Source organism: Lentinula edodes, assembly GCF_021015755.1.
Source record: "Lentinula edodes strain Le(Bin) 0899 ss11 chromosome Unknown C8R40scaffold_6, whole genome shotgun sequence".
Lineage (NCBI taxonomy): Eukaryota > Fungi > Basidiomycota > Agaricomycetes > Agaricales > Omphalotaceae > Lentinula > Lentinula edodes.
The window spans coordinates 68,081-86,292 of NW_025764312.1; the positions used below are offsets into that span (position 1 = coordinate 68,081).

Here is an 18,212-nt window from a genome sequence, read left to right on the forward strand (position 1 = left end):
TGAACACTGAAATTTCAGTAGGCTGCACACTGCAGTGTCAAACATGAGATCTCTTTACAAGTGCTCTTAGGATGATCGAAGTTTGCATTGATACGCATTGAAACACAAAATAGATACACTAGACCAGTACATCGAAACAGAAACCTAGTAACTGCCTCCGGAGATCTGCAAAACGTCCAAAGAGTCAACTGATTATGAAAGCACTCGAAAGGAACAGGACATACCTTCGCGCCACCCAGGACAATATCAGAAGATTCACCCCCGCTCGCAACAAGCTCAGCCCAATTCCAGGTCCCGGAGCAGTGGCCACAGTCTACTCCTAAACCGAATTCCAAGTAAAGCACGTTCACAGAAGTTCATAGAAGCTCAAGAGCACGTACCAACACGCGGATAGTTACCGCTCACAGTGATTTTGGTCTGACTGCCCGTGAAATTGATGTCACTGTACGAGGTACATATATCATATGTTCAGTCACATATATACCAGGAGAGACTCACGAGATGGTACTTCCAGTTCCGGGAGTTCCGACTATTATGAGAAACTGCATTAGTGACGCTGGACTCTGCGGAGCATACATAGGTAGTAAACATGGACGCACAATCTGCTGAGTAACTTTGAGTAATAAGGAAACCATATTTGTCATTGGTGGATATGGTGTTTCCAGAATATGTGACGTCTGAGACCGAGGCAGATGTGGCATCGTTATCCACTTTGATTCTCATTCCATACCTATTGGAAAATCCTTGTCCAGAGCATTTGCGATAGATATCAAATATCTACTCACATGCTCTCCTCGACCTGATTTCCGGAGATTGTAACTCCAGAGACAGTCTTCCCAGTCGCGATAGATCCAATGGAGATACCATGTCCTCCAGAACAGAAGTTATTCTCAAAAACAATGTTGCTGCCAGAATTAATGGCAATGCTGTAGCGCAGCTAATCAATGAACCTGTTTAACGTGTTTACATATCAGCCTACCAGTCATCCTGGTTGTAAACTTTGCATCCGCTGATGGTAAGCTAGAAAGAGAGTCAGCGCTTCTCCAATTGGCATACAGCTCAGAACTCTGACATCGCTAGCCGAGACATCGAAACCATCCGTGTTCTTCCCTAACGAAGTACCGTCTAGATTGTCGACGAGGACGTTTGTGAAACTCGAAGTCGAAGTCGTACCTTTATAGCATCAGCGACTTTTGCGGAGCTGGGACACAACGGTTAAACTTACCGACAGAGATAGCGTGTGCTGGCGAATTCTTGATGATAAAGTCGGTGAACGATCCATACCCCTCAAATCTGTGTCATTGAATTGTTCAGTAATGATTTTTTTTGCTGCAAAACGAGATAAACATGCTTGATGAAAGGATGCGGTTTAGTGACACCACCGCTAGTACCCTCTCCATCCCAGTATACTGCAACATATTCAGGTTAACCATAGCACCATCCATTAAAAAACACGAACAGTCGCCATTTCCTTTGAAACTGAAGCCGTTTCCATTAAAGTTAGCGTTCTGTGAGTAGAGGGGTAGAGTTAGTTTATACTTGAACATAGCTGCATTGATAGCTTACGGAGGTATCAAATGTCCAAAGAGGACCAGAAGCGGTAGTCTTGGAGAATGTTACGGAACCCGTCATCGTAATCGACTACGGCATGGAGAAACGTATTTTAGTACACTTCCCAGAAGCCAAAGCTGAAAAGATCGAAACTTACCGCGCCAGATGCAGCCTAAGCACGTTATCGCCGACAATGAGTCGCGGGTGCAATCAGAGAAATACAGTTTACCTTAATAGTGACTGTTTCTGTATTTTCGATCAGCTATCAGACAAGTAGTTGTCGGGTGAAGGTTTGTCAATACCTACCGCCGGAGGGAACACTGAAAGCAGTGATAACAACGCTAGTACAGTCGGAAAGATCTGCTGCCGATGCAACGCTATTGACTGTACAAGTCGCGCGTTTTGCTTGTGTAGTCTGAGTTGGGGAAGCCAAACCAACAGTCAGCACGCAGGCGAGAGCGGTAAAAGCGACGAGAGACAGCATGTCGATGCAGGGGTTTCAAGAGAACACTCAAGGAATACACGGTCTCCGTAGACGCTTTTAAGCCATGAACGACTATCCCTTCTACGGCCCGCAGGAAACCTCATACTGGACTTGGGGACGGACCGCAGTATTGAGCCAGAGCGAGGTCGGAGCAGGCATGCAGCCTGAAGAGCATTGAAATATCACAAATGAGCAGCAAGTCAGCAGGAGAGCTCCCGAAAATTATCCAAACGAAAAGGGGGGTCAGGCAGGTGTTATTGCAGATTCATCAAGTACATACGAGAGGCAGGTCCATCCAGGTCCATCCAGAGTAAAATCAACGCCAAGACGGCCCAAGAGCCCGCCAAGGGCAGGGAGCTGTTCAAATTCTTTATTGGGTCTTGGGCGTACAAGGTCACAAGTGTCCCAAACCAGCCCAAAAGAGATATCTTAAAAGTGAGGAATACTTGGCACGCAGGGTTGTCCAAGGGATTTTTACCGTGATTTGCGCGAGGGAAATGTCGCTTCCAGGTTGCCTGCATGTGCAACTCTTCTAGCTGTCTGCAACTGTCTGCAATTAGTTAAGTCTTCTACAGACGCGACAGAGGCCTATATGAGCGACATCCAACTAGAGTGGACGGATCATCCCTCAGATTCTATTGTAAACAATAGCAAAATTCAGAGCGTACCGTGACAGACCGTCCACCGGTCATACCCAATAATTCCAGTTTCCGGGTCAAAAGATTTTCGACAGCTGTGGATCGAGGCATAGAATTCAGTCAAGCCACATTGCTTGAATGCGAGCATTGGTGTTGTAGAAACGAAATGACGAAGCACATTCTAGCGCATTGCGTGTCTAGTAAACGTTATGATTGAGTGGGAATGAGACAAGGCTATAGTGTACACAATCGCTTATGATCACAAACAAGTAGAAGGTAAAGTTTACAACTGGAAATCGCGATACAGCATGATAGCGAAAGAGGTAGGCTTACAAAACCAGAAACCACGAATATACAAACTGTGCCATTTAATATGTCGCATTCAATCGCATATTTATGTATTCGCCAGCCTTGATAGGCTCATATTTTCTCGGTTTGTCAGGACCAGAGCATCCCGGAAGACATTCGATGGTCTTCTCCTTGTCAGCGCCCATGAACTGCAAGGTCCCCATTTAGCATTTAGATTATGGCAAGACACAAAACGCACACACATAAGCCATCGAAAATCTTTCCTTCGTTGTACCATCATCACCTTGTCCATCCCTCCTCGGCGGCGCACGAACACGATGGAGGGTCGATTTCAGGGTGTCATTCGACCACCGCATCAGAAAATCTCCGATATTAAACAACACAGTCCCAGGTACCGGCGGAACACGCATGAAGACCCCAGGCTGCGATGGAGTTTCGACTTCCAAACCACCGCAATCATCCTGGAATAACAATGTTCCGGTTCCGAAATCCGTGTGTGCTCCGATCCTTCCTTTCTCGCCACTCTCGAATACGCTGGTAGGAGCACCGGGATAGTGCAATAGCCTGAGTTGGTTCTCGTTTGCTTCGTGATAGCCGAGGAAAAAGTCTTTCGGAAGGTCGAGGCCAAGTGCGAGAGCAGGAAGGAGGATGGAGAGTTGGAATTCGCGGCAAGTGTTGTAAAAATTTGTCGCATGAATTTGAAAACCTGGAAGGTCTTCGTCCGGAATCCAATTATTTGGGAGAGTTTGAGAATCCTCACTGCCCAAGTCGAACGATTCCTTGAAATCTGGAAATTTCCCGGCACGAATGGCTCGAAGTTCATCAGGGTCGAAGATTAGTTGCGAAACTTGTTCACGGCCAATCTAAGTCACTGTTGAATGAGCAGCTTGAAACAGAAAGAACTTGTGAGCACATACACCGCTGTATCCACGATGCTTCCATCCTTCCGGTGGATGTGGCGCCTTGAGTTTGGTGTCTATCGGCAACGCGAACAGTTTTGCCGACTTATGGTGCCATAAGAACGCTGCAATCTCATTGCATCTGACATCTTACCCAGTCAAACATTCCATCAATTTGACCTTGAGGGATTCCAGTGTTTATAACATAGGCAAAACCTACGTCCCTACAAGCTTCAAAGAGCTTTTTTCCAATATCAAGAGCACTCTGTAGTGATGTTAGCACTGGAATTATGGACAATTCTGGTTCATACCTTCGAAGTACCATCTCCAAAGTCTACAAAATTGACGGTGGGCAGTGATTCTCTGTTGAAAGCCATTCTAGAGTCGGTTATGCCGGTCCGGTAAGCAGGGCGTATTTTTTCGCATAGCTTTAACTTAACTTTCTCTATTTGAGAACCCAGCTGGACCGAGTCCGTTTTCTTCGTCCAGTCGACATTTCTTGAAGTTCAATTGCACTTCACAACAAATATGACTCTCCATCGGAAGGCTGCGCACAATGCATCAAGACCTATCAGAACTCTCACAAATACGAGTTCTTGGCGACTCTGCTCACAGCGCATCAGATTTGTAAGATAGGAAGTAGAGACTGGTCACTGGTGCCTACTGGATGGAAACGGAACTGCCAAGCAGGTCCCACAACACTAGAGGAGTGCTTTGTCTTGCTGTGGCGATTACTGACGTTGCACGATGTGGCTGTTCCCTGCTGTTCTCTTGTAAAAGCCTGCCTCGCGTAAAAACATGCATATCTTCAAAACTTGCGGTATAATCAGGGTATAATACACTGGTAGCACCTGGTAGCACTGGCATTGCATGATGCTATCTGATCCAGTCTCGCGTATCTGGTTGAGGTATAAAGAAGGTGATTGATCCTTCAAACAAATCCCCAACTTGCTGGTCGAGTTCCTTGTCTTTCCTCTCCTAGATCTCATTCTTCTCAAAACACAGCACTTTCCGTTTCCTCGACAAATCCTAGTTATGCATCTCAATCAACTTTTTGTCTATCTACTCCTCGGGATCGTCTCTGGTGCTGCTGGTGCACCGGTAAGTGACCTACCTGTTTTTTTTTCATGCATTGAACATCCAATGCTCACTCCGCATATCTACATAGGTCAGCAGCAATGTGATAGCCTCTTCTGAGTTTACAACAGGCATCACCCAGAGTTCCAACGTAAGTGGCCTACTGCATTCAAGCAAGGTGAAGTCATTGAAACACGCGGTCGATATATCTAGGTCGAGAGCAGTTCTGATCCCGATATAAGAACCATCGGCGCTTTAAGCCACCCTACTCAAATAGTCGTACCGGTTGGTCTTGCGATTTGTATGTGCTTCGGTGATATAATCTAAACAAATCCAGGTTGATAGTCATTCGGTGATGGAAGCTCGTTCAAGGAATATCAGCGAAGGCTGGCATGAGGTGGGTAGTGACGAAGATGACGACGAGAAGTGGGAAGAGATACATCATCCGGGCCAAGCACCAGGGCACCCTACCAAATCGACTGCTGCAGCGCATCCCGAGCCACCAAGAACAGTTGCTAACGTTCCAAAGCAGAAGCCAAAAGCACCCGAACGGAAAAATTCACTGGTATCGCTCTTGAGCTATACCTGGGACGGGATCAAAACCGGACGAATAGGCGATAACGAAGTTTCCCTAATGGATACGTTGATTCATGATGAAGCAGTTGACCTTATTGACCAGGCCGCTAAATACGAATGGGGATTAACGAATTATCTCATAAATCATCAGAACCCGTACATGTACCCAGCCGCCGCCCACCCGGATACGATGAACACAACGGAGTTCAAGTTCCTCTTGAAGCTCGAGTACGATTATGGAGGAAAAGGAACAAATTACTGTGAGGGACAGGTGAGGGGTGAGCCCGAGGATAGATGCATAGGGATCATCAGATGGGGCAAAGACGAATCTGGCAAGAGACGTATATCAGAACTCAGAAATAAGGATGGGGTTGTTACTCAAATTCCACCAATATAGTTTTGGAATATCATACCGTATCCCCACTGATGCAAATTTTTTCTGCATGCACTGTGTACCCTTCACAAGGTACTTGTTTTTTCTGTTTCCTCGGAATGAATTCGCAGAGGTGACTTCCACTCCTTCCCTCGTTCCCCCCATATCACGAAAGTTCTCGCACGAGGTAAACAAGCGGAATGGAGAAAAACATATATAACTCGATCTCCTTAGAACAATCTTGATAGGTAATTGGCGTAAATCCCTCGACGTGGCAAGCCGTCACCGCTCAACAGCCCATTCTCCATCCTTAAATACAAGCTTCGCCACCTTGGGGGGTTATGAAACAACAACAACAACAACCACCATCACCCCAGCCCCCGAACCTCTTTATTTTCAGATATTCTCTGATTCTCGCACTTGAAAATCTTTTTACTATTCTTTATACGTAGTCCGTCGAATTCCTCCTTTACGCACCGGAAATACTATCTATCCCAACCGAAATTTCTCCCTTTCGAGCCACCTAGCCTCATCCGGCCACCTGCTCGTGAACCTCGGGCTGATCCACTAGAAAAGTGGATGGAGGGAATTCGAACATATGGTGCACGCTCCTGCCACTGGTTCCCCACATCATCGATATACTGCAAAGAGAACACAGCATGTGACGAGCTGGTGCCACCTCGGAACCCCCCGCCTACCGCCGCGACCTTGCTTTCTATTCCTCTCTCAGAGCTTTTTGTAACAACAACCTTACGCCCTGCTCCTTGAAACCGGCCCAGACGCCCTCAACTCAGCGCTCACGAAAATTCGCTACTTTGTTCAGCAACGCACCGCCGGAAGCAGAGCTATCGGAGCAAGCGGCTAGTCCAGCTGTGTAGGCTTCGGGTTGTAGAGTGGGATGCACAGTGCGTGTGCTAATTTTCACTCAGCCTTCACCTCCCTGACATACCGCACTTTAGGGAAGCACGTCTTATAAAAACTCCGAGCGGTCATCGATTAATGCCTTTACTGTCCCGGTCAGATCTCTTGAGTGGCTTGCGAACATGGCTGCCGTGGAAGTACCCTACGCTTCCATGGCAATTACGCTGATACGGCCACAATGAGCGTCTTGATCGATGCAGTTTTTTCAGATACCGCTGTTCAGCGAGTTGCACGAGTTATTGATGGTGAGCTTTTCGCTCTATGCGGCTGGCTGTTACTCACCTCACATTGTTTGAATACACTCTTTAGCAAGGTTAGTGGAATGATTCATTGTTTTGTTTCTCCTTCTCAATCCAAACCCCTCTCATCCAATTCACAGCTTCAAATTAACCAATCCATCATCTTCTGCAACTTGGACAACAGTGTACGCATTTGCGTTCACGGCATCACCGGATTCTTTGAACGCGTTCAATCGATGCTAACAATTTTCTTGGTTCTTGCATAATTGTCTCTTGCCCATCTCCACGCATCTTGACGATGACTGGGTCGGACCGACAACCAAATTATCTACTTGGGCTGTGAACGTCGTCATCAACTTTGTTTTCCCGAAAGACTCAGAGACGTATTTACAGGTGAGTTGCCGTTTTCCTTTGTTTGACTTTCTTTTCATTGACGAATTTCTAAATCTTTTTCCCGTCTTCTTCACCTCTTCTCCGTACCATAGCCGTCACTCGTCGTTACTCACCCGTTATCGCCGACGTTACAATTCATACTAACCAATCATCCTCATCCATCGCGGCTAATGCCTCACACTCCATTCACCTCTAAATCCTGTATCTCATAGATCCCTCTATTACTCTCCCTTCCTCCTCTCCTCCTGTTACGTCTCTCATCCCCAATGCCTTTGACTCCAAGGCGTTCTTGACAAATCGAGGAATTCTGTCTTCATCGTCTCTTCCATCGTACCATTCCATACGTTATCGTACATTCCCCACAATCTTCCTCCGATACCCTATCGATCCTTCTCCCGATACCCTTCAGCATAAACTCGATGTTTACCTATCCTCAACCCCTCCCTTTATTTCACACTATGATTACATCCTCTTACCTCCTTCATATCTCCTGTTCCCTCTGAACTACCTACGTACCTCCCACCGATGTCATCGATTCAGCCACTGTTCAATTACCAATTGACATCTGACTATAGCTGACTACGTGAACACTGAAATTGCCCAGTAGGCTGCAGAGCGCAGATCTTATCACAAATGCTCTCAGGCTGACGGAAGCTTGCATTGGTTTGCATTGAGACAAAATAGATAAACTAGAACAGTACATCGAAAGAGAGACCTAGTAACTGCCTCCAGAGATCTGCAAAATCAATGAGTCAGCTAAGTAGGAAAGCACTTAACAGGATATACCTTTGCACCACAGTGCACCACCCCAGAACAATATGAAGATTCACCCCCGCTCCGCAAAGTCTATTCTATGTACCACATTCTACCCCGGATTTGGACGTTTTGATGTGCAGGCACACTTTGAACTTTTTCCGTTCTGAAGGTTCCACAGCAACTCACCATCCTCTTAGCATATGGTACCAGATGGTACCCACAGCCTAGTTGATAGCCAAGGATAACCATCTAGAATCGGTTACGTCGGTCCGGCTTCTCGTGGACCCAGTCTCTCTTCTCCGTTCAGTGGACATTTCTCGAAGACTTTGTCCTTCTCGTTGGCTCAATTGCCCTTCCAAAAGGTTTGCTAGGTTGGCTTATCGCAACACGACGGGGATTTTACTCCTCAAATAAGGCACGCCCATCTTACCTCTTGGCAACCTCCGTCGCATGGTCCGTCGGTGTAATATCACCATTTCTCCTTCCTCTCGAGTCTCTGACTGATCAACTTGGGTTTATTTTTGCTTTTCTTACCTCTGATTTGAATGGTAAGATGTGTTCTTCTTGGGGACCGGCACCTGAGGTATAGTAGGGTATAGTTGGAGGAAGAATGAAGGCAAAGGTTCACCTATCTAAAAAGGCTAGCCGGTTGATATTCCTCGATATTTGTTTCCCATCAGCCCTGGGTGACATCGATCTTACATCGGCTACGAATCGCATGCTTAAATAGAGCAATGCCAACGTCCAATTCCTTCAGCTTGCTGGTCTTGCCTCCGGTTCCCTTCACTCGCACTCCTCACATCTCGAACTCCCCCAACTATCTTATCTCTTTCACTCGTTATGCGTGTCAGCTCTGTCTTCGTCTGTCTCTTTTTCGGACTCGTCTCTACGGTTTGCGCTGCTCCTTTGCCTGTGCGTATATTCTGCATATACCTTCTTGATCCAAATATAGCCTGACCCCCACGCCTCCTGAAATCCTCTAGGTCCATGTCGTATCGCAATTGCGTCGATCCCAGGCCAAGGTCATAGTTGACTTTGTCGACAACAGTCAAGGCTCCCTCCTCCATGTGCAATCTACCGTCTTTCTTGCTATGGCGCAAAGCCTTCTCGATCAGCATGGTACAGACCTGGGACTTGGGAGTGATTTTGTGATACTCGCAGAGAATGTGCCGACCAGTGAGCAGATGAACCTCCTATTCACCCTCATAGGGGGTACCAAGTGTCTGCCAACTTTACCTTGCAATGTTGTTTTTGGGACTGGATCCGGAGACGGAGGTCCAATCAGTGCGAGGGTCTCCTCCCGGGGCAACCCAATCTTTACTGGAGACGTTACCGTTGAGGACTAGTAAGTCAAGCTTTCGGTGCCATTCTTTTCGTTGTCAAGGCTAATCCATTGTTCGTTCAGCAACCCGGCGAGATTTGGCGTGAGTTAAAATTTTCTTTGTAGATTGCTCGAACATCAAGAACTCATCGTCGAATCCGTCCGTTCAGAGCTGAGCATAATTGCAGACGTCTACCCAAGTTGAATTTCTGTATGTCCTCTTTCTTCATGATGAGCTGTCTTCATGTCTTAAGTGAATGTAAATTTATTCAGATTGTGGACTGTCACGGCGTTCTCGATGGGAGGTCGTACACTGGTTGTACGTGCCCTTGAAAGAGGGGGTGATAAGAAATTTCGAGTCTATGTATGTAGTGGTACCGTTGTACTCGTGGTATTATGTGAACTTGTGAAGTGCTTACTTTCGTGGTCCTGATAGGCTCTGTCTGGTAGGAGCGGGTCGTTGAGTGAAACGTTTATCTGCTGATCAACGCTTCTCAAGTAGTCGTATCTTACACTTTTCTCCGTACCCTGGAACCATCTCCATGCATATGGACAACTTGAACTGCGATATGTAAATAAGTACTAGCTTGCCTAAAGTCGCCGACGTATTTCGGTAGGAGTTTTTACCGAAGGCGTGGCGGATGGGCTCTGATAATGATTATGAAGCGCTCCAAGTGCCTCTGTCGTCTTATCTGCCTTATTCAGTGATCTCAAAGTGTCTAACCGGTATGCCTTGGTGTTCTCGTCAACAGTGTCGGTATCCTTCTCCCACCCTTCAACCCTTCCAGAGCTTGCCGTCCAATCCTGTGTTTGACTTCACGAGAAGGCTCATTGTGGTGACGATTCACGAACATAATCTGTGGGCCTCCTTAGGTAGGATGAGACGGCTGGATTCACGTCTTGGGCAGCCGTGGTAGAGACAGAGCCCGAGAAGCCTGATAGTAACGGGACTGAGGACTAATTTCCTAACCTCTCCCCGAAATATTCCATCGAACAACGTCTACAGGTAGTCATTGAACGAATCTAAATCCCAATCCATCAATTCACCTTGTGCGCATCCATATCCTGGACAACCTCCCAGCGCATTCCCAAGTCGTTTTTCCGAACCTTCGGTCGAAAACCTGCACTAGCTCCTTCATACGGCGATGGGCCTCAGATGGGACCAACGCGACGTTGGATTATGCTGCATAGTAGGATAAATCTTCCGTCTAGTAGACAACGTGTAAGAGAAATAATGCTCAGGCTTCAATACAAATCTGTTGATATAGACTCGAAAGGAAAAAGAATTTCAAACCGAAATCAGTAAGGTCCAAGTAGGACTCGAACCTGGGTTACGGGAAGATGAGCAGATAGAGGAGGAAAAACAGTAATCAGAATCTCTCGCACTGCCAGTGAACTTCTGAAAAAACAATTACAATCTACTTGTTGGTACTGTGAAATGGCAGTACCATCATGATGAACCGCGAGATGAATAACCTATCGAGAGGAGTGGAGAACGAGTGAGAAGTCGGGTCCAGATTATTTGTCAATCGGCATACTGGCCAATATCAGGTTCGGATCACACTTGCTCAGGCTTTCTCTCCTTCTTTCCTTCAACTTTGTTCTCCTGAACTCAGAAAATCGATGAACTGCTACTTGCGGCCATTCTCGAACCTACGAATTGATGTAGACCGACGTTACCTTGGCTTCAGGGCTCATTTGCGGCGGACGATAGCGAGCGACTTTGAACGCTCAGCAGGTACTATCAGGTACTATCGATAGCTATCAGTATATCTATCTGTCTGATTCATCACGTCACATACCAGCCAAGTACTACCACGGCTTGGGAGTTGCCGTAATAATAAAGAATGAGAGGAGTAGGAAGTTCCGCTCCTCATGCATCGTGCTTGTTCCATTCGTTTGTTCGTTACTCTATGAAGCTCCGAAATCTTCCTCGATTATCCTTTGATCTCTTGTGCAAGTCCTGCCTTCATGAACCGACTGAACACCTGGTCCTTCAGCACCTTTCAACATTCCGGTTCCGACATGCTTCCGCATCCAAGGTTTTCCGGCTTTCGGCTCCAACTCTCTTCCAACCGTTCCGAATTCCTTAAATCCCGTATTTAATCCCTTCACAAAGTCATTAACCAAAGCAGGAAAGGTCGTGAAATCAAAATCTTGTCTGTCTGGGATGCCAGATGTTGCGTATATATTCTGTTTTTACAAGTCAAGCTATGTAGTCAAGCGTTCAGATTCGTTCTCGCTCTCGCGATAATCAAGAAATTCATTCATTTCCCCACCGGCAGACATTTTAAGCTCCTTCTTCTGCAAGGTAAGCTCCGAAACCCTTGCCGAGCTCCACAATGCCCTGAAGTCCTAAGTAATTATCGGCTTAGTTCTCCCGCATCGTCTCAAAAAACAAACACGCGCAAAGATAAATCGAAGATGAGCCAGCTCGTTTGTACGGAAGGAGGGGGAGGCTCTACAACTACTACAAGAACAGGGCCCAAAATGGTTTAGTAAGAAAAGAACTTGATAGATCCTTTCAAACTTGTGCAAGTATAAGAGGTGTATCAAAGGTAGACAGAAGGTGCCTGATTTTCGTTGACAGTCCGGTAAGTTGAGGGAGACGTTTGCTATAGTTAGCGCTACTCCTGCTCCCAGAAAAAAGGTAGAAGTACGATCTCCAACCGCTTCTTGCTTCCGCCAACTGATTGATACACCTCCACAGTTGACCTGGACCTTTATGTTTTGCTTTCTGCGGTTCTGGGCGCGTCGGAACGAATATCATTTCTCTACACGTATGGTACCCCCTTTCATTTTCTCAGCCTTGGATCTCCTTCGTTTGTCGCTACTTCTTATAATCACATTTTAAAAGACCCGTCATCAAATATACAGGTTCCTGCAATGTCCGAGACTTTACTGAAAGGTTATGGACAGTATAGACTGGTAAGGACGTATGGAACGTACTAGCCCCCCTAGCCCCCTTTGGAGGCCCTGGGCTCGACCATCGATGACCAATCCTCAATTACTCGTCCGACATAGGCGTACACACGCTCGACCGTAGTCCGTACACACTCCCTGTTCACCGCTGTCCATTCAATATTCAGTCTCCAGCCGACAGATTCGAGCCAATCCTCTCTCGCGCTCGGTCCTGCTAAGTACACAGCAGGAAAAACGCAAGGTTGTCATCGGAGTTTGGATTCAATGAAACGGAAGTGCTAATTAGAAGTAGGTAAGCAGTGTTGAGGACAGGAGTTCTTCAAGGGTCTTTCAGGTGCATCTGCAGGGGTTATTGCTGTTCATTGCGGTTTCTGTTCATTACTGTTATTGCTGTTTGCCAGTTGACTGTTTGCACGGTAAGTGCTCGTAAGTGCTACTCAACTCGATCCAAGATCCCAAACTCAAGGGTCTCCGGTACATCTGGAGGTTGGCCTTATGGGTTTATTGCGGTTTTTGCTGTTGAAGCTAAGGTTGAAGCGTTCACGAACTGAACGCCTAATGCGTAGCAAGTATGTAATAGTAAGTAATCAATTGGCAATACCAGTGCCAACACTCAATCCAAGATCTAAATCCTTGCCATCCCGGACTGAGTGCGATCAGGTGCGATCGCACTTTTTTAAATGCAAGGTGTGTTCATCTATTTATGTACTGACTTCAACACAGTATGTAGTAGTAGTTCCTTATAGTACAGTAACATGAACACAACTTGAGTCTTGTGTATGTACGATTGAATAAATGTCGCCCCAAAAACCGAACTAGTACAGCAGTAGTACTGGCACTAAATATGATACATACGATATAGTACATGCAGTATGTATAGACGGATTCACTGCGGTTTTGTTTTGAACTTGTCCATCTTCATCAAGTGTACGTGCAGGTGCTTCGACTTGCGCTCTCCCACTTACTCAGCGTTTCTCGGCGCTCAGAGTCATGAGAATTGGGTTTAGCACAAGTTCGCGATGAGGCTTTTGGCACCAATAGGGAAAATAAGCGCATTCAATCGCGGAAAGAAACTGCTAGAACATTCGACATGTTGTGTGGTACGACTACTGATTGACTGACTAGTGGAACCCACATATCTTCCACAATGCAGAGATCTTGGCAGAGATATCGATCTATCTTTTCTATGTATGTACAGATAATCCGTGTCAAGCGGTTGCGGACCATTGGCTACACACCAGGTTGTGACAATTGCAACATCACAGCAACACAGTCCTTGAACTGAGTATCGTTTTGTCAAGGATACAAATAACTCAAGGAATGTACGTGTTACTGTTTTACCAACTCAAGTGAAAGCCTTCATTCTTTTATTGAACCTTATAGTATATTTGTAATCACCGAGATGGATGAGAATTCAAGAGAAGGGTGTCGGGGACAGCAGTAATGACAGTAAGTAGGACCCATTGATTAGTGTTAGTATTTTATTTTATTTTTATACCGATAACCGTCATCATCGAAGCGAACGAAGCTCATCGAAGTATGTATAGGACAAATCTTGATGAGGCAGAACACAACCCGAGGCCAGCCTAAGGCAGGACACACACCTAACGCAGAAACCGCGCTTGTGTGTACATGTCCTCGTTGCAATCTCTGTGTAATCTCTGTGTGCTCATTGATATCTGTGTAAATCTCCATGCAATCTCTGTGCAAAATCGCTCGAAAAAGCACTGCTAGCATACTGGCATCCGCATCCGCCGTCGGGTCGGGTCGAGTCACTGGATTTCGGGATTTCGAATTATGCAAAAATCAGCCATAGTAACGAGGTTGTTATACCTGCACTTTCCTCCGAGGCAGGCTGTGGCAGACACGAGCTGTTAACCGGGCCCAGAACAATCCGATGTTCCCGATGGTCACAACGAGCAGGTTTCAGGGAGACACAGCAAGGGCAAGGGTGAAGGGCCAAGGCAACCAAGCATATATACAGTGCGGCGACGGGGAGAGTTGAAACGTGGACGTGGAAACGTTGAAACTTGAGCTCATCATGATATGAAGAAAGGAAAGGAATGTTGGACCGGTGCGGTCCAATCTCTTTCTATTGAGGATGCAGAGAGATATGTACCAGCTATGAGTAAAGAGTAAACCAGCAAAGCAGCGTTCGTTTTTCTCCACCGCCGCCGCCGCGTGAGACTCTTTCAGAGAACTGGCATGCGGTGATTCTGTAGGCCATGTAAGGAGTTCGAAGAAGTGCGAAGCGAAGAGCATGAATCCTTGGGATTTGTGAGAGTCTCGCAACGAGAAGCTTTTGCTAATGGTGTACGTATGTGTGTGTGGGGGGGCTGAACAAAGTTGAAGCAAAGTTCGAACCCCCTTTTACACATAATTCATATTGTTTTCCGGGTTGTCCATGTAAGGCTTCCTGGGAAGGTTTAAGGGTGAACGAGCGGGTATAAAGAAGGTTCCGGGGACATAGGGATATAACTTAACTTGTCAATCATAACTTTCGTGAGCAAGACTTCTGTCGACAGAGACTATTGTCAGGAGAATGTGGCAAGTGTGTGGCCATTACTATAGCATCGATCTGCCCGGCGGCAAGTTCTTCTGATAATAATGTCAACCTCAGCGGAAGTAAAACCTTGAGGTCTCATGGCCCAAGCAGTCAGTGTAAGTTCGAGATAAGCTTGTATTTTTGGAGATATACCCGAGCGCTGATTTGCAGAGGGAAGTTAACGCTGAAAGCTCATTTGAACCAGGGGGTTTCTGATCCTTCTTTGGATACATTGTCACAACGAGACCGATAATATTATATATAACCATATAATGACGATGATCATGCAGGAAGCTTCTCGATTTTCTTGATGATTCCTTTGGAAGTTGGAGGGGGCGGGTAAGGAAATGCCGGGTCCATGCTGATAGGGAGCTACTTGAAAAGAAGAATCATTTAGTGCTTTGGATTTGAAAGACCAGTCGGAGCGTTTGAATTAAGAAAACGTCGATGACAGGGAGCAGAAGCAAGCTGGAAGTTTCTCCGCGAAGAACTGACTATCTTGTCAAGCTAGCGTCACAAAGTCAATACGCGTACGTGGTGGTGTGTAACGTATACACAGACTGTACCACATGAACAAAATCTTCTGTCAGTTATTTTCAAGACATGACATGGAATTCGAAGCAGGAAGTTGGAATTGAATATTTGTCATCGTTATTTGTCAGAGAACTAGTTCAGTTGGAGTTTATGATGATGTTATGACGTAGATGCGGAAACGAGAGATAACAAACGCAGCTGCTGAGCTCAGTAAGAATGCGTAAGCAGTAATTCATCCCAATCGAAAGGTGTATAAGATAACGGGATCGAAAAAAATTGAAAGGTACAGTTTATTGTAGTTATGGAAACAACATAGGCACCAGCTGCGCAGGCAGCACGGCAGAACAAGATTTCACCCAAAAGAATAACCCCACAAAGTCAAACCAAAAAATGAGTAGTGTATGAATGCATATGTATGATAAGTGTCAGAAGATTGCAGGAGAGAAAAGCCCAAGACAGACGCAAAAAAAAAGGAATAAATACAGAGTGAACAGTGAATGAGAATAATGCATGCATGAGGGTGGGGACGCAGAACAGCGCCTGCGCAACGGTGTCCTGACCCTCGAAAGAAAACAGTAACAGCGACAATAAGAGTACCAGCGACCCTTCCACTCAGATCTCGACGCCGCGGAGTGCCCCCCCACATTCGGTCGCAGCGCAGCATCACAGTTATTGATAACTATGGCTGACTGAATGTAAATGTAGATGGCCATTGAACGTGAACAAGGTAGTATGAGGCCTTCGGGAGCAAAGGTTCGAGCAAAACGAGGAGGAGAGAGAGAGAGGTAAAGGCGGTCGTGATGGCTCATAGATAGTACACGGATAACGAAAAAAGCTTGGCTGCTTCACGGCACAGCAATAGCGATTTCGATGATGAGTTGTTAATTGGTTGGTTTTGGTGCCAAGGTATGTTTGTGCATCCTCGGTAGAGAGAGAGCGATTCGAGGCGCCCTTTGGCTTCATCACCTGCGAGCGAGGTATCTCCAGTACATGGGATTTGGAGGACGTGTGTTTGACTTGGAGAGATCTATGAAACATATAATCGTTCAACGCTGGTTGATTCGAGACAGACACTGGAAAGAACTTACGATCTACTACGCATTCCCAGATTTCTACGCCTTTGCCATCCCAGATACTACACTGACTGTACATGGGCCAGTGGATGTTGATTTCCCATATCCTTGTAACGTCGCCAACACGAGCCATGAGAGAGAGAGATGAATGAAGTAGATAGAGAGGAAACACGAAAAAAAAGGTCGAGAGCACCCAAACCGTTGTTCAAAGAGATTAGGACGATTTGTCGACAGAGGGGGATTCCCATTTCGTCTTTGGAGCTACTTTATACGAGACAAGGTCATAGGAACGAATCAAGCCGATCGCGAGCCACAAGGCCCAAAAAAGTCAACTGAACCGCACCGCCCCGAAAATCTGGCTTGGGTTGGTTCAGTTTGGCTTTAATCCTTTTATGGATTCGTTCACCCAATCTTTTTTTTCTCTATACTATCAATTTGACGTTAGAAATTCATGATGCATTTTGACGTCGCATCTTTGAATAAACGGTAAACGCTCCTTTGTACATGTTCAATCGGAATAATCTGCTCGTTATCTCTCTCCCTTTGCGGGAGAATAGAAGACCGACTTTAAAGAAAGAAAGAAAGTGCGTCCGACTCTTATCTATGGACTAAAATATCGCTCTCTCTCGATATCACTATCCCTAGTTCCTGTTCTCTCAACAAGCAAACGGAAATCTGGCGCGGGTTGGGGGTCGACGGTACCCGAATTCACCCGCAAGGGGATACAGTAATCAGTGATGAATTCGAAACGGGAAGAAATGAACCAGGGCACCGGCAACCATTAACCTCAAGAGGTAAGGGAGATTCAGAGGGTACTTATGCTGCCACGCGAAAAGCCCTAACTAACCCCAAGTCGAGAGGCCATACTGTAAAACTTGGTTGAAATCTTCGAATAACTGTGTTCACCTTCACGTATTGATAATCCAGCTACTTAGGTACATTCCGTAAGCTATATTCGGGCTTGAAGGGCATTTGAGACTGTTCTACAACTCCAGCCAATAGACCCTGCCTGGATTCTCTATTCATTGGAGAATCGTCCTCACCTCTTGCCTGAGTTCCCCAAGTGACGTCGTTTCACATCTTACATAATCTCCTTATAGCAACAAAAAAAAACAACCCATTGCCCCGGCGCTTGAATTCCACTTTTATTGTCAGCGCAAGGATGCATACATACCTCGGACGCGAGGCAAAGCAATTCATCATAGACGAGCTCCGTATCAACAACGTTGTATCTCTGTCATCAGACCCAACAAAGATGATCATCGCTGGAGTTGTACTTCCGCTCAAAGCACCACATACAGCCTTATTGATAGTATCTCGTCCCCACACGGACGACTGCAGCCACCCTCGTTGTTGATCATTGGATGTCATTAAAGAATTCCTGAATTCGTTGGTCCCTCATTCGCTATCTGATAACATTTCAAAGGTATTTGCATTGTTCCTCCCTTGTGAAGCAGGGGTCAACTCTGCTGAACTATGGGCCATGAACGGGAAGTCGAGCTAGGTTTGTTCCCTAGATCAACCTTGAGGCTAATCCCGTATTCAAATTCTTGAATGGGTTGAATAGATTGACGTTCACAAGGCACATACGTTTTTCTCGG

At 46.2% G+C, this 18,212-nt stretch overlaps 5 protein-coding genes across 5 annotated transcripts; 2 read left to right on the forward strand and 3 right to left on the reverse strand.

The window, feature by feature from the left end:
* Positions 1–26: 26 nt before the first annotated feature.
* Positions 27–2,129, reverse strand: C8R40DRAFT_761110 (polygalacturonase). The gene is made up of 15 exons (XM_046236146.1): positions 1,858–2,129; positions 1,781–1,797; positions 1,709–1,723; positions 1,567–1,641; positions 1,460–1,508; positions 1,352–1,409; positions 1,226–1,293; positions 1,073–1,110; positions 980–1,020; positions 786–926; positions 600–730; positions 499–529; positions 381–442; positions 225–319; positions 27–165 (listed from the first exon to the last, which is right to left on the reverse strand). Exons 1-15 carry the CDS (start codon positions 2,033–2,035, stop codon positions 145–147), a joined length of 1,020 nt encoding a protein of 339 aa, XP_046089506.1. The 5' UTR covers positions 2,036–2,129; the 3' UTR covers positions 27–144.
* Positions 2,130–3,041: 912 nt separating this feature from the next.
* Positions 3,042–4,258, reverse strand: C8R40DRAFT_1158992 (flavonol synthase/flavanone 3-hydroxylase; the record flags this gene model as incomplete). Its single annotated transcript, XM_046229814.1, has 5 exons — positions 3,042–3,170; positions 3,225–3,845; positions 3,900–3,986; positions 4,036–4,146; positions 4,193–4,258. 5 exons carry the CDS (start codon positions 4,256–4,258, stop codon positions 3,042–3,044), a joined length of 1,014 nt encoding a protein of 337 aa, XP_046089507.1.
* Positions 4,259–4,916: 658 nt separating this feature from the next.
* Positions 4,917–5,931, forward strand: C8R40DRAFT_1066877 (uncharacterized protein; the record flags this gene model as incomplete). Its single annotated transcript, XM_046225829.1, has 4 exons — positions 4,917–4,982; positions 5,050–5,109; positions 5,172–5,243; positions 5,296–5,931. The coding sequence occupies 4 exons, from the start codon at positions 4,917–4,919 to the stop codon at positions 5,929–5,931; spliced, it is 834 nt and encodes a 277-aa protein (XP_046089508.1).
* A 3,125-nt stretch (positions 5,932–9,056) lies between these two features.
* C8R40DRAFT_1167153 (uncharacterized protein) lies at positions 9,057–9,649 on the forward strand (the record flags this gene model as incomplete). The annotated part of the gene is made up of 3 exons (XM_046230959.1): positions 9,057–9,128; positions 9,200–9,561; positions 9,622–9,649. 3 exons carry the CDS (start codon positions 9,057–9,059, stop codon positions 9,647–9,649), a joined length of 462 nt encoding a protein of 153 aa, XP_046089509.1.
* A 6,851-nt stretch (positions 9,650–16,500) lies between these two features.
* On the reverse strand, positions 16,501–16,744 carry C8R40DRAFT_1167154 (uncharacterized protein; the record flags this gene model as incomplete). Its single annotated transcript, XM_046230960.1, has 2 exons — positions 16,501–16,565; positions 16,627–16,744. The coding sequence occupies 2 exons, from the start codon at positions 16,742–16,744 to the stop codon at positions 16,501–16,503; spliced, it is 183 nt and encodes a 60-aa protein (XP_046089510.1).
* Positions 16,745–18,212: the final 1,468 nt, after the last annotated feature.

Coding starts and splice junctions, on each gene's coding strand:
- C8R40DRAFT_761110 (XM_046236146.1), bottom strand. CDS start 2,035: ATGCTGTCTCTCGTCGCTTTTACCGCTCTCGCCTGCGTGCTGACTGTT. Junction 1,111..1,225: donor AGCACACGCTATCTCTGTCG/GTAAGTTTAACC, acceptor GTACTTCGTTAG/GGAAGAACACGGATGGTTTC. Junction 927..979: donor GTTTACAACCAGGATGACTG/GTAGGCTGATAT, acceptor GCTGCGCTACAG/CATTGCCATTAATTCTGGCA.